The sequence below is a fragment of the Danio aesculapii genome, chromosome 24 (genome assembly GCF_903798145.1).
Source record: "Danio aesculapii chromosome 24, fDanAes4.1, whole genome shotgun sequence".
Lineage (NCBI taxonomy): Eukaryota > Metazoa > Chordata > Actinopteri > Cypriniformes > Danionidae > Danio > Danio aesculapii.
This window is the reverse complement of record NC_079458.1, coordinates 42,010,979-42,027,626: the sequence shown is the minus strand read 5'-3', so window position 1 is coordinate 42,027,626 and position 16,648 is coordinate 42,010,979. Positions and strand designations below refer to the sequence as shown.

General features: G+C 37.8%; 1 protein-coding gene across 1 annotated transcript in view; it reads left to right on the top strand.

Annotated features, from left to right (window-relative positions):
* stk17a (serine/threonine kinase 17a) overlaps window positions 1-16,648 on the top strand; it is a 54,187-nt gene that overhangs the window by 22,023 nt on the left and 15,516 nt on the right. Inside the window, exon 2 of the mRNA XM_056450979.1 lies at window positions 2,525-2,737. Within this exon, the coding sequence (XP_056306954.1) occupies window positions 2,525-2,737 (213 nt within the window). The remainder of the gene's footprint in view (window positions 1-2,524; window positions 2,738-16,648) is intronic.

The window sequence follows — 16,648 nt, the reverse complement described above, 5'->3', positions numbered from 1 at the left end:
TAGTCCAGTAATTGTAGTTTAACAGAGTTAACAGAACATTTACAGTGTCGACCAGAGTACAGTTTAGTGTTTAGCTTACATTTACCCTCGTTCAAACTCTTAGTGATGAAAGCAAAATAATAGTTTGAACTAATACTGAATCCAGATCCATACCAATTCAATAAGTAACAGTAAAGGTGAATGATGAATTCAGAAAACCTTCTTCATATTAAAGATCATACTGGATGTGGAGCTAAACATGCATAGTTTACAATTATTTTGCACAAAATAAAAAAAGAATGGGTTGTTTGTATGGAAAATATGTTTTTCTAGATAATTGTTAGTGTTTGTGTGTAAAAGCATACCTGCATGTGTTTCTCTGAACAGCCGCAGGTCAGACTGGCCACCACAGAGTGACTGCTGCTTATTAATTCTGAAAACAATTATTTATTTTTGCTAATTATTATATTTCAGATCGCTTCTCAATGACTGTTGTTAATTTTCTAAATTTTCTTCATTTATAGTGATTTTCATTTTATTTCCAGGATTCTGTCAAACTTTTTTTGACATATAGATTTAGATTTAACTTTAACTATAGTTTTCTACAATAACCTTGCTGAGAAGGCCAGTTCAGGACATCCCAGTGATTGGGGATCCCCCTGGCTGGACTGTTTATATGTGCTGTTAATATTATGAGGATAAATGTTCCCCTGTGCTGCTCTTGGCCTCGGCTGTGATTCTGAATGGAGAGCCAAGCCATGTGTCTGTGTTGTAACACACATGCAGCAGGTCTCAGGTCAGCCACTGTTAACAGCACATCAGAGACTTCACTCGCTGCATTTTAGATCAGTCCTCAATCTGTTTTAAGGATTTGTCAACTGGATTTTTTTAACAGTGACCTTCTAGTTTAAGTCATATTCATGCATGCATTCAATCAATCAATCATGCATTCAATCAATCATTCATTCATTCATGTATTTATTCATTTATGCATGCATTAATTCATGCATCTATTCATTTATTCATGCATGCAACAATTCACGCATGTATTCATTCAGTCATGCATGCATATTAATTCACATGTATTCATGCATTCATTCTTTTATGGATTAATTCATGCATGCATTCATTTATATATTCATTTTAAATGTTAATCATGGCATGTTTATAATAGTGTTATAAAATATATTTTGCTATTGAGTTATAATTAAAATATTATTGTTGTTAATAATAATATACAGAGATTCCTGTGAAGACAGAGATGAAAATCCTCATGTCCAGCTACATGCATCTGAAGTGGATAGAATGATAATAATCCATAATGTATTGGTCGATAATGTTTTTTCTAATCAGGCTAAAAATGTTAACATTAAAAAAGGCTTTATCAGATGATACCAGTATGGTCATTTATATATTATACATCTCAAGTGTTAGAAGGTGATACAGAAAAACACATTTAATTCTAAATCAGTGGAATATACAGAGCTCAGCATGAATGAATTCAGATCTCTCTTTTACATTACTCCTTTCTACAAGATGCTTGACAGTAATATAGTTGCACAAATACATTAGATTAGCCAGTACCAAAGATAAAACTGATGAACTCATCTAACAAAAACACTAAAGATCCACAAATTACAGTCCAAATGAATTTGTTGGAGAAATTTGTTGATTTGTTTGAATTTAAATGCATTATCTTTCTGTTCTAGTATTGCAATGTCAGTTTTCTCTAATATCATAGTCTGTGTAATTGTGCGTGTTTCCCCTGTCCCTCCTCGTGTGCTCCTGCATCCTCATGTTCAGTGCTAAAAGTGGGACACGGAGGGACGGTTTGGGCTTCGGGGTGATTTCATCCTGCAAATATGCCACAGAGACAAGGGCACGTTCAGCTGGGGTGATAATAACAAGTGTGCCATCTTTAGACACTCAACACACAGCAACCTAAAACCCTCCAGATCTGCTGAAAAGAGGAGCTGGACGGAGCTGTTTTGTGCCGTTTAATGTGATTCATGGAAATTAGAGCGGCGCTAAACCTGTGAACATATCGATATTGTACTCATTCGTTCATTTTCCTTTAGCTTATTCTCTTATTTATTACAGGTCGCCACAGTGGAATGAACCGTCAACTATTCCAGAATTTGTTTTACACAGCAGATGCACTTCCAACTGCAACCCAGTACTGGGAAACACCCATACACACTCATTCTCACACACATGCTCATACACTACGGCCAATTTAGTTTATCGGAGGAAGCCCATGCCAACACGGGGAGAACATGCAAACTCCACACAGAAATCCCTACTGGCCCAGCCTGGACTCGAACCAGCAACCTTCTTGCTGTGAGGCCACAGTGCTAACCACTGAGCCACCGTGCCGACCAGACAAAGTACTGTTTTATTGAACTAATTCTTACAGGTCTAGCTGAAGTATGAAGGCTATCTCTAAATAAATGTCTCTTTTCCAAATGTTTCTGATCCACACTGAATCTACTCTGCAATATTCGGCCTACTAACAAGCGTTCCTCTTGTTTCGTCTGGTTCACAGAGGCAAGTTCGCAGTGGTGAGGAAGTGTGTGGAGAAGAGCTCAGGCAAGGAGTTTGCAGCCAAGTACATGAGGAAGAGGAGGAAGGGTCAGGACTGCCGGACGGAGATCATTCATGAGATCGCAGTGCTGGAGCTCGCAGCCGCGTGTCCACGAGTGGTCAATCTGCACGAGGTCTACGAGATGCCCAGCGAGATGGTGCTCGTCCTGGAGTAGTGAGTCTCTGTTTAATACTGTACCGGATAGGTCTGCATGATATTAGGAAATATATATATAAAGTTGATGTCAGAATTATTCGCCCTCCTGAGAATTTTCCAATATTTCCCAGATGATGTTGAACAGATTCAGGAATTTCTCACAGTATTTCCTCTAATATTTGTTCTTCTGGAGAAAGTCTTATTTGTTTTATTTCAGCTGGAATAAAAGCAGTTTTTAATTGTTTTAAAGCCATTTTAAGGTCAATATTATTAGCCCCCTTCAGCAATATTAGTGTTGGATTGTCTCCAGAACAAACCACTGTTATACAATGACTTGCCTAATTACCCTAACTTTACCCTAATTACCCTAGTTAAGCCTTTAAATTGCTTCAACTGTATATATTAGGGGCTGAACGACTTTAGATTTTTGGAAGTCAAGTCTTATGTTATTAAAGTCGAGTCCTCGTCGACTAGTCAAAATCTAAATCTCGATTAATTGAACATTTTAACTCAATTACGATTAATGAACGATTATTTTATTCATTTATTTAGTTTTTGCCCTCAGAGTTCACTGATTAAGTTTTGTACAGTATATATGCTCACATATGAGTACAAGTGAGAGATTTCTGAATGAAGGGTGCATTACTTGATTTTAAAATAACTGAAGTAAACACACACTATCTACTATCTATGATTATTTATTGAACATCAACGCTGAACAACTGAAATTAAAACACACATTGCCTAAAACGCAGCTCTCTGTGCCGCTCACTATCGTCACCGCTACCAAACCGACCAATCACAAAGCTTGCACTACTAATCTTTATGACGTGTAAGTACATTTTTTGAGAGGTGCATGGGTATGCAAAGGATGCGCAGGACTATAATTGGAGATAATATCAGAATAATTAGTATAAATGGTAATATAATAAGTATAATTTAGCCTTAACAGAGCGTGATCATGTGACTCCACACACGGTAGAGAAATAATTGAAAAAATTGACCTGGAAAAATTTGATCGATTATTGGTTCTGAATGTCAATTTAGAGCAGGCATGGACAAACTTGATCCTCGAGGGCCAGTGTCCCTGCAGAGTTTTGCTCAAACACTAATCAAACACACCTGAACACCCTAATTAGTGTCTTTAAGATCACTAGAAAGCTACAAGCAGGTGTGTTTGATTAGGGTTGGAGCAAAACTATGCAGGGACACCGGCCCCCCAGGATCGAGTTTGCCCATCCCTGATTTAGATTAATCGCCCAGCCCTAACTAGTCGTTGGTGACATCATCAATAAAACACAAGATGCAAATGTTTTGCTACACACCACAAGTTGTGATTTGTTTGCAGGAAAAATATATACACATGCTGTTTGACAGCTCATAACATGATCGCAAAAACAACACAACATAACCAATGGCTAATTTTAGAGCAAAATAAATGCATTGGCAACACTATAATTTGGTTAATAATGCATAATTAGCACATGCTAGTAATGCATACCTGTACATCATCTGCACATATAACACCGATTCATGACAAGTTATTTCATAACAATATAACACTCAGACAAAGGCTTTCATATATTTTACCGCTATGATAATGCGGGCCAGAAAGCTGCTCCGTCTTGGTTATGAGATGCTCCTCACTGAACATCTTCACCGCGTTCACCTGAGATGATATCTACACACGCTATGAAGTTTTCCACACCTATGTGTCTGTGTGTTTCCCGGTTCATTCACTAAACATATCAGCCTCTACGCTTTGCAGAGGACAACAGCCAATCACATTACTTCTCCAGCGCTACTTCTCCATCATCTGCGCTAGGGTATTTGCATGGAGCGATCTTACTGGCTGACACCTGTTTGACGGTTTAAAGTTCACTCAAAGATCATGTGAATCATTGACAAAATAAGATTAGTTTCAATATCAGTTTTAATCAGTGAGCCTACCTTTGTGTGTAGTTTAAGACAAATACAACAGCATCTGTGCCATGCAACTAGTCGATGTTTGTATGTTTCCCAGTACTGGGTTGCGGCTGGAAGGGCATCCGCTGCGTTAAACATATGCAGGAATAGTTGGCGCTTCATTCCATAGTGGCGACCCCTGATAAATAAGGGACTAAGCTGAAGGAAAATGAAGGAATAACTATAATACATAAACATTCATTCATTCATTTACTTTTCAGCTTAGTCCCTTTATTAATCAGGGGTCGCCACAGCGGAATGAACCACCAACTAATCCAGCATATGTTTAACGCAGCGGATGCCCTTCCAGCTGCAACCCAGTACTGGGAAACACCCATGCACACTCATTCACACACATACACTACAGACAGTTTAGCTTACCCAATTCACCTATACGACAGTGGGGGGGGGGGGGGGAAACGGAGCACCCAGAGGAAACCCACGCCAACATGGGGAGAACATGCAAACTCCACACAGAAGCGCCAACTGACCCAGCCGGGGCTCGAACCAGCGACCTTCTTGCTATGAGTCAATTGTGCTACCCACTGCACCACCGTGCTGCCTAAATTAGTTTCAATATCAGTTTTATTCAGTGAGCCTACCTTTGTGTGTAAGTCTGCTATGTAGTTAAGGTCAAATACCACATGACCTGTGCAGCGCAACTAGTCGACTATGATTCACAGCACTGGGTTGCGGCTGAAATTCGCTACGTAAACATATGCTGGATTAGTTGGCGGTTCATTCCACTGTGTTGACCCCTGATAAATAAGGGAGTAAGCCGAAGGAGAATGAATGAATGAATGAATGAATGAATGAAAGAATGAATGAATATAATACATACACATTAACTTTAATAAATAAATATATTGGAAGCTGATTTCAAACTCGGTGAGTTTTCTGCTGATTAATAGTGTACGTTTAAGAGCTTATAATAATCTCACTGAGCCTCTACAGGGTGATTCTGCAGGCTAGTGAGTAAAAACTGAGCCGTGACTTGAGCAGTAATCAACATCCAGGATCACGACACGCTGTTAAATATTGAGGTGAAATCCCATCCTATCCAATTAATGAAGTGCAGAGCGAGCGAGCTCCGACTGCAGACCTGAGATCAGTGCAGGTAAACCAGCACAGTCTGAAATAAGAGACGGAGCCGAGAACATGCAGAGAGCACTAATCCACATATAAACCCCCCAAAGCCAAACTGATCATGCCTGGGTGAGCAGTCGCTATTCCAGCAACGCTCAGCATCCACACACACACAGACACACACACACACACTTTATGGGCTCTCTTCATAGCTGAAATGATGTTGCTATTGTATATTGTCTGTATATTCTCTCCCTAAAGCAACCCTCGCATGAAACAATCTGCACTTTTACATTTTCATAATACTTCATTCTGTGGACGTTATGAGCCACTTTCCTCTTTAGGAACAAAAAATGTGCCCATAAAGTCAAAATTTACTGGTGTTGCTATACTTGTGGGGACATTTGGTCCCCACAATGTAAGGAATATAAAGTCTCTCACACACAGACAGTAAGACAGACACATGCACACACACACACTCTGACATATAGACAGACACGTACATACACACACACACACACACACACACACACACACACACACACACACACACACACACACACACACACACAGTAAGACAGACACATGCGCTCACACACACATACTCTGACATATAGACAGACAGACACGTACACACACACAAACACACACACACACAGTAAGACAGACACATGTACTCACACACACACACTCTGACATATAGACAGACACGTACACACACACACACACAGACAATAAGACAGACATGCGCTCACACACACACATTCTGACATATAGACAGACATACGCACACACACAAAAACAGACATGTACTGATGTAGACACACACATTCTGACTTACACATACACATTACACAGACACATGCACACACAAACATACATGAACTGGCATACACACACAGATACTGATATAAACAGACACACACTCACTCACTCACTCACTCTCACATTCTCTCATACACACATACACACGCACACACTGCTCTTCCTGTGTGGTGATGTGTGCTCTGGTGTATTGGTTTCCCTCACAGCCGACTGCTGACATTAACATTGAACTTCAGGCTTCGGGACACAAAGAGTTTCCGGCTGTTCATCATCATCTACTGTACAGCTGCTGCAGTCCTTCACCTACTTTACTGTACTGCAGGGGGAATTCACTGTGTGTGTGTGTGTGCGTGTGTGCGCGCTCCAATTCAGCCAGTGTTTTCATCCTGCTGGTGGTCATATGAAGCAAATCTGATGTTCTAGAGAGCTCACACAGACCGTTTATTTCATTTGGCGTGAAGTGGGTCACACATTTCTGACTTCCACTCAACCGTATCCTCCCTCTCTCTCTCACTCACACACACACACACACACACGCACACACACACACACACACACACACACACACAATGAGTTCAGATGGGATTTCACTTCATGTTCTGCTCTGCAGTTTGATGGATTTATCGACTGATCAGATTTGGAGCAGATTATTTACATTATTTCGTTATGGCTCTGCACTTGTATCTTTCAAAAGAACAAGCAGCAGATGAGTCTTACAGAAACACTCCACTTTTATTGCAAATATGCTAAATTTACACTGTTTAGTGGAGTTTTAACATTTGTTTGCCGATCTCAGAGTCTGCTAGGAGCACTTTTAGCTTAGCTTAGCATAGATCATTGAATCAGATTAGACCATTAGCATCTCACTTAAAAATGAAAGAAAAACCAATGAGTTTAGATCATTTTCCTATTCAAGCCTTGAGTGTTCTGTAAATTACATCATGCATTAAGACTGACAGAAAATAAAAGTTGATATTTTCTAATATGGCTAGGAACTATACCTTCATTCCACAATGCTATCACGTAGCGCCTGAAAATCAGCTAACTTCCATCAATATAACCAACGTGACCACCTGCTTACATAGGCTAGCATGCCTTGGAACCACGGAAGCGTTTGTGAGCGATGATTCAGAACATATTTAGGCCCAATCCCAATTCTATTATTGTACCCCTTCCCCTTCGCCCTTAAAAGGAGTGTGAAAGGGAAGGGCTTCAGAATGTACCCCTAAGAAATGGGACAGCACTACAGCACCTGCACATGTCATCATGTGACATCACGATCACCTGCTTCATATGAGATCAGACGATGGCGACTGCTGTAGTTACTCCAGTTGGGTTATTTTTTGGTATTTATCTTCAGGAGATCACTGAAGGCATATATTATGGTATCATAGTGTTCTAATGTGGCAATAAGATCGTAATACTGTGCATTTACACAGTGGCCATATTCATCATGATGTAAACACACCAAAAACAACATTAACATTACAGCAGACGCTGTAAACCGCTCATTCCCAGACACTAGACATTACTGACAGGGGATTCCAGTGTCAGACTGTTGTGGGACTGCTGTACAGGAGTTATTATTAGGGATTATAGATCACAAAATTTTGTGGATTATAATTTGAGCAGGTTTTTTTTTTTTTTTTAAGTATGACGGTAAAACATGAACAGGGTTATAAATGTGTTAAAATGTGTTTGTTTGTTGTAAAAATTCATAATAATGACAAAAAATAGTAATTTGTTCTCCTTACTTCCGTGTGCAGTTGTGGCTGGGGTATTTTGGGAAATGTTCTTACCCCTTGGTTTTTGAGTGTGGTCCTGAAAAATCTTCGTTCGTAGGGGTAACCTTCCCCTTAGCCTTACGCCTTCAAGCTAAAGAGAATTGGGACACCCCTACCCCTTTTCGGGAGTGTGCAAAATGAAGGGGAAAGGCTAAGGAGTAGAATTGGGATTGGGACTTACTTGTGCAGATCACAAACCACTTCTATTTGAGCCTGAACACATGCAAATGATCTGATTTTCAGACGCTGTACATGTATAAAACAATGGTGCTGCTTTAACCAAGCTGCAAATTACGCCAAAATAAGAGTATAGCTCCTCTAGCCATATCAGCCTAGAAAACAACAACTTTTCATTTTCCAAAAGTCTTAATACACGATGTAGCTACAGAAGAGTCCAGCTTTAAATAGAAAAATTCATTATACTCCGTCATTTCTGCGTGAGATGCTAATGGTCTAATCTAATTCAATGATCTATGCTAAGCTAAGCTAAAAGTGCTCCCGGCAGATCAGCAGAATGGAATAAGATATAAATGAAACTGCTTTTCTGTCTGATTGTAAAATGTTATCTATTAATTTTGGAAAATAAAAACTGAATTGCAAAAAAATATATTAAATGAACTCGACTGTTAACAAATGTAGAGTGTTCGTTTAAGAGTTTATTGCGAGCGTGACTTGAATCTTTACATGCATGTCAAGGCATTTGAACTTTGGCATCAGAATATAACGTAGCTCCTCTGAGATAAAGCCAGCCGTGTTGGTTTATTTCTGCACAGCTGCTTCTGTCCTGGTTGACCCGCTTCCCAGTGTCCGGCGTGAATGGACTGACCCTCGCTGTGGGGAGAGACGGGTCAGCACAGGAATTTTAATCTGCTCCTCCAAACACACAGAGCCCATAGAGTCCCAGCCATGGAAACGGACTCTGTGTGTGTAGAAGTGTGTTATGGCTGTCCGAAATTAGGTTGACATTAGTGCTGCACAATATATATGATTTCAGCACAGTTAGCACAGTGTTGATCATTCGCAATAGTCACAATCGCAGGATATGCAATGTTGAGTTTGTATTATCATGTATCATCTGCATGTGTTTTTGAGGCTTGTGATTGTATATTGATTTTAAATGCATTCATGCATAAGAAATTGTACTGTTTGTAGCCATTAATAAAGGTTCATTTTTATTTTTATTATTTGATTACTGTACTTGAATACTGTTATACGCAGAAAATGATAAAACACTTTATTTCAATTGTACCTTTTTCTTGATTGTATTTATAAAGTATTTATTAGATTTTATGGAGATGCAGAATCATCCCAATCAATCTAACACTACCAATTCCAAATAGAGATATTCAAGTCATCTGGTGAAATTGAATTCATATCGCAATATACAGTATATGCCAAAATACATTCAAAAATCACAATGTTAGATTTCTCCAATATCGTGCAGCCTTAGTTGGGCATGCCATTTTAATAATATATTTGTTTTTTAGCTTTGGTGTTGCTGCATTTATATCTGCTTTTCTGATAATAAGTTAAACTCATTCAAGATTTTACTTAAAAATCTGAATCAGGATGGTCATTTCAGAAATTTCTTTTGATGTCTGACCTTGGACCTCAAAACCAGTGAACTTTAAAGGTGTTGTATGTAAGTTTTTGACTCTTCTAAAGCATAAAACTACTAAAATATGTTTGCAGATATTTAGAAACATGTTCAGTGAACATTCTTGTTTATCTGAAAAACACTGCTGAAGTCAGATATTCTGCTTTGAACATGTGCGTTACGTGCCAGAACGGCTGTCTTTGTTTTGGTTCTTTTAACCCGCCCAATGCCAGTTTAGCCAATTATATTTCAGCTCCCTGGGTTGCTTTGGTGGACAACCCCGTATTTCATTTATTCAGTTTCAAAGCATGCATCCGTGACCGAAATGCGACCTGCAGTCGACAGTGGCAGCCTCCAAAATGAGACACAGATTTAGAGTTCCACATGAGGTGGAAATTAATTAGCAAATAATAAATATATATATTACGAATATAAATAATAGGTGAGCAGGTTACATTATAACCGCGTGTCCTAACAACACACTACGTGAAGATGCGCAGGGATGAGCAATTTGGCTGTTTGCACCAGACGAAACACGACAGAAATGTAAATACAGCCATTCAGAAGCACAGAATAGTGCACTCACTGCACTCCAGCCAAATGGTAAGGTTTATAATCTAATGAATACATATTAAACCTCTTTAAAATGATTAAATGTAGATGCTGAATCACTGATATGTGTTGGTTTTGCATTATTCCACAGTTCTAGAGTTCAGTTTTAGATAGTTTATCATCTTCTCCAGATCTGAGCTGAACTATCTGCTGCTGCTTTCAGTATATGGCAATAAATGTGATGTGGAATGGCATTCAGACTCACATTATTAGCATTTAATACTGAGCACATGAGCTGTACCTGAGCTGATCATTGTCAGTTTTCTGTTGTTCAGCTGTAAGAAATAGAAGCTGTTTCTAATATATCAATTTCAGGTGTTGGTTAGAACAAAAACTCCTTTTAATATGGAGAATATTCCCTCTACATTTGCTTTTAGTTAGAACACAACTTAAATCAGCCTTTAGACTCGATAGTCAGGCTCGCTCTCGATCTGGCAACCTGCGCTTGCATGTGTTTTGATCCAAAAGTGCAATACCTAGTTCAACCACTGGGTGTCAAACTCACTGCACTTTGAAAGGAGAGTATTTGATTTGATAAGAAACTGTAGTATAGTATGACGTGACGTCAAAAAATGTTGATCCATTTAGGCAAAAGTGACAAACTGCAATATTCGGATGTTTATATCAGCTTTATATCTTCTAATTGTGAATTTTGTCACAGTTTTGGAGCCCACTAGTTTATAGACATCCTTCAGAATAGCACACTGATGCTGACATCTAATATATATATATATATATATATATATATATATATATATATATATATATATATATATATATATATATATATATATATATATATATATATATATTAATTTCACAAGGCCTTTAAAACATTAATAACAAAAATTCTGACTTTGATTAAATCTCATTATTCAAGTGGATTTATTTTGATCTCCCTATAAATGTAGATTATTGTAGATCATTCTGCTTGCTTTGTCAAGACAATAAATGATCATAATTTAAATAAGATTTATTCAAACTAAATGATGAAAGAATTCGGGTTATGATGAGAGAGCTGTGTTTTTGTGGCATGTGACTGTATTGACAGTTCCATTGGTAAAACACCAATTCCATTTTCTCCCATGAGCCCCTGCAGACCGATCTATATGGACAGACATGAAGGGACTCAATGCGGGTCATTCTGGTTTTCCCTCACTGAAATGAATGCATGTGTTGAGTTCAGATCATCATCATCTGCCCACACACCAGCAGCTGTGAACATGCAAACCATAGTGTGAATAAATGAACAGGGGTTTTCCAAGATGCCTGTAACAAAGCATAGAGAAACATCAGATTGCTTGCATTGTTCAGAGTTTATTGTGTGTATGACTACACTTCAGTTTTAAACACATTAGATGATTCAAATGATTTTACTAATGCAATAGCAAGACAAATGTTTTGAATCAGTTTACCAGTGCACATATTTAAAGTATACACTTCTGTTTTGACACAAACTTTGATTATAGTATATTTATTAAGTAAATTCAATTTGATAGAGCTGACATATTAGATTTTTTCCAAACCTCATCACATGTTATGACAACAAGGCCCACGTACAAGTATTTTAAATTATATACGTAATTGCATTAATTGCACATAACGTAACATATTTTTTGACACTCCTTGTTGATTTAGGCCTGTCACAATAATCAATATATGGACTTATGGCACAACATACTGTATGGGCATGGGCATTTTGGTGATGCAATATATATATCGGCTATACATGAACACCAATTTTAGCAACATTTTAGCTGATTGTGCAACATCTGTATGTGTATTGGAGGTGTCAGTGTCAGTATGGTTAATAAAACACTACTGTATTTACTATAAATTACTATAGTATGGTTTAATGTGGGAGTCTGACAGCTGAAAATAGATCTGGTAGCAGATATCATAGCCTCTGTTACTCTTTATGTTGCACTATTGTATTATCATTTATTATTTATTTAGTATGTGTTTTCACATTCTGATTCAAGTGCCTCATTATTAGAGCCAGACAGAATCTGTGGACATTTTTTGCTCCTTCTGCTAAGAATTTTGTAAAAAATCTGCGGATTTATGCAGAATTATTTTGGAAGTATCGTAACTAAAAACGTAATGCATGAAATAAAAATGAACAATTTTTAATGTTTGCAATGCACATCAATCTAGATCCACTTGTTTGGTAAACAAAGCAAGTCTCTCATATAATATCTCTACTAAAAGACAGAAAATATGACTTTACACACTGTAAACTGTAAATAAATTAAACAAACACTTTCATATTAGTCAATAATATTACTGAAATTAATTAAAAACTGAATAAATATAGATTTACACACATTTACACAAGTAAATAAATACTCAATGATGGGCTGAAAATCTCCACGCAGATTCAGTGTGGGCCTACTGATTATTAAACTGTTAAAATGACTATAATTAAATGAAATATTATTTATATATATATATAAAATATGATGTATTATTTAGTGTGCTTGCATTGTGATATTCTATTGTCATTCTGGCATTATATAATGAGCGGCATAAGCTGGTCTATAAATGACAATAATATTGTTTATCGCAATTTATTTTGGTGCAATGTATCGTGCAACAAAAATAGAAATCGTAACAGGCCTACTGGGTCTAGTCACGTGTTCAAGCTGTGGCAAATTTCAATAGTCAATATAAAACCCATCCTACTTAACAGCAAAGCGCAATTCAATTTGTGATGCGCTCTAGACACACACACGTACGCACACACACACACACACACACACACACACACACAAGTCTAAATCTGCAGTAGATTAGTCAAATTGCTTCCAAATAAATATAAATAACTGGAGCAGTTGGTGCATGTAGATCCCATATAAGCATGTCGAATTGACAGAGACCACTTGTATTTGTCTGACTCTGATTGTCCGGCCATTGCAAATTACATGTTAGCAGTGCCAGGACTGGAAAGCTCTTATTTTAAACTGCCCTAGCTTTTAATCATCAAGTAATTTAACCATTGATGAAACATAATAGTTTTGCGCGTGGATCCGCAGCCCTGTTTTAGACAGCAGTTGTCCGTGATTGCCTTCATATGTTGCAGTAAATCAGCTTTGAGCACATCTTGCCGACACGCCAGGGGGTCGCAGGCAGATAATAGATTACAGCGGCCGATTAGCTTCCTAAGACAAGACCAAGAACCTGCTGGTCAAGCAAATGCTCAACTTTGACCTCAATATCCAGGATGAATTCACGTGAGGTCCATAAATCGGGTCACTCAAGGTCATTGTGAGTTAAGCTGAATGGGGCAGACTTTCAGTAAACATTGAAAACCAGAGAGAAAGACTTGGTTTCGGGAGACTTTGCCTTCTGTTGTAGTATGTTTTGATATTAAGCTACACTAAAAAATGCTTGGTTGCTGGAACCCAGTGTTGTCCAATATGGATCAAAATGTTGAGTTGGCATGGTGGCTCAGTGGTTACCACTCCCAGCAAGTCCAAACACATGCGCTATAGGGGAATTGATGAACTAAACTGGACATAGTGTGTGTGTGTGTGTGTGTGTGTGTGTGTGTGTGTGTGAATAAGTGTGTATGGGTGTTTCCTAGCACTGGGTTGTGACTGGAAGGGCATCCGCTGTGTAAACCATATGCTGGAATAGTTGGCGGTTCATTCCTCTGTGGTGACCCTTGATAAATAAGGGATTAAGCTGAAGGAAAATGAATGAATGAATGAGCCTCAACATTGCATGTGTTTGTTTACATTTGACCCAGCGTTGGGTTCCAACAACCCAGCTTTTTTAGTGTAATAGAGATTGTTTTTGTCTCTAGCATTGATGCCCATTTTGAAAACAATCCATCTGATTTTTAATGTTAAAGCAGTCACTTGCATTTTTATTTTAAGACTTCTGTTGTATGCTCAAACTTATTTTAGCTATATGCAAACGTAATACAATCGTCCTCATTTTATAAGCAAAGTAAATACTACAGAGGTTTTTAGTACAATATTAATATTAAAAAATATTAAGAGCCAATAGGAATCAACCTAACTTGAGCACTGAAATCTGCACTGTTTGCATGTAAATATGTTATCATACACTAATGTGAAGGCTTTTATAATAAACATTCTGTGCTCATCACTGGTGTAAAAATACCTCCACTAATTATTTTCTATCAAATTGTTGCCATGCTTTCCTTAGCTTCGTCATTATCACTTAACCACTATGTCTTCAGCCAGACAAATGCATGATAATATTGTGTTTATAATCATTGCATTGTCTCTTCTTTAGAACTATACGCATCTACATTAACACACAATAAATAATAAGCATGCATTCCAGTTCTGTTGTATATATTAACACTAGGGCTGCGTGATGTTGAAAAAATGAATACTGCAATATTTTTTTTCTGCAATATATTTTGCGATTAATACAATTTTACCAGATGACTTAATACATTTTTTGGGGGGAAGAATTCATAATTTTAGGTTGATTAGGATAATTCTGCATAACACATACTAATCAAATTACAAGCACAGATAAATACAAAAGAGCAACGATGCAAATGAAGTAAACAGTGCTTTACTGATGTTCTTAGAAGTGCTATAGTATTCAGATACAGAACTTGAATAACTAAATGCACATTATCATTGTGTAGTCTTCATCGTGTATATATATTAATTAAAAATAAATAATCTTTGTAATCTAAAGCTACAAACGCTAGAATTTCTAGTGCTTTTAAGCTCTCTTGAAATACTTAGTAATTATCACAGGTCTAAAAACATGCAAATGATGAACTTTCACAACATCATGGATAAACTTTGCAATGAGAAACTATTGTATCTGCTCAACAATAATCATGGCTGGACATTGCACATGCTACGATGTGACTATTGTGGATGTGTACATTGCGATAACGATATATTGTGCAGCTCTAATTATCACCCACATCAATGCATGCAGTTTTGTCTTCATTGTGTTTTCTTCATAACCATTAGCTTCAGCAATGCACAGTAAATTATAAGCATGCATTGCAATGGTGTTGTCATTTGCTTTATATTCTCAAACTCTTTAATTCTGATTGACTGCAAGATTTTAAACATTTATCACCTAAAAAATAAAATAGTTCTAACAATATCGTTCTTTTAACCACATTGCACAGCAAAAAACTGCTTTTCTTACTTAGTTTTGGTCTTGTTTCTAGTCCAAATATCTCAAAGTTCTTAATTCAAGAATTATTTTTAGACGAGCAAATATATAGTCTTGTTTTTAGAAAATAATGAGTCAAAATGAAGTGAGTTTGTCCTTAAAACAAGCTAAATAATCTGCCAATGGGTTAAGAAAAATAATATTGTTTTTCGCGTTAATGTATCATTATTTTGCTCACTCCTTAGGCTGATTATTTTGATTATTTCCTTGTATTTAAGGAAAAACTCAGTTAATTTTGACTTATTATTTCTAGAAACAAGACAAAAGCTCATGTTTGAGCTCATATTAGCATTATATATAAAGCCGTGACAGCAGTAGTGCTTGAAATTAGCCTGTCAGAACTATACACCATGATAATTGTGCTCTTTTTAGTGTGCGGTCAATCATGGTGAACTAGAGCGTAATGCATCGCCAGCACGTGAAGTCCAGAAAGAGCCAGTTGTTGGCCACGGATTTTTCCTTTCTTTCCATCTTGCCTCGGGTGAGGATATTTTGGGGCAGTGGGACAGTCTGAAGGAGTGGATGTGGTTTTGGCTGGAGTGATAGAGGGTTTATTCATGCTTGTGTTGTGTCCGGCCGGCTGTTTGGGAGAGTTAAGGGCCGGCGGGGGCTTCATCAGACGGGCTCCAGAACGGGGCCTCATTGAGCTCAGAGCTCCAGCTGAGAGTTCATTATGTCAGGGCTCGAAACTGCAGCACGTGAGCCGGCGAAGCGTGGCAGAAACAGAGAGAGAGAGAGATGGAGAAAGAGAGGCTTAGGGTTGGGAAAGCCCTGCCGTAAGTGCTGTTTTAGCAATCTCTCATTCCTCAATGAATGCATGTTATCAGCCTGTAAATCATCACTGTAAAGTCAACTTTCATTAAGAACAAAGCACAA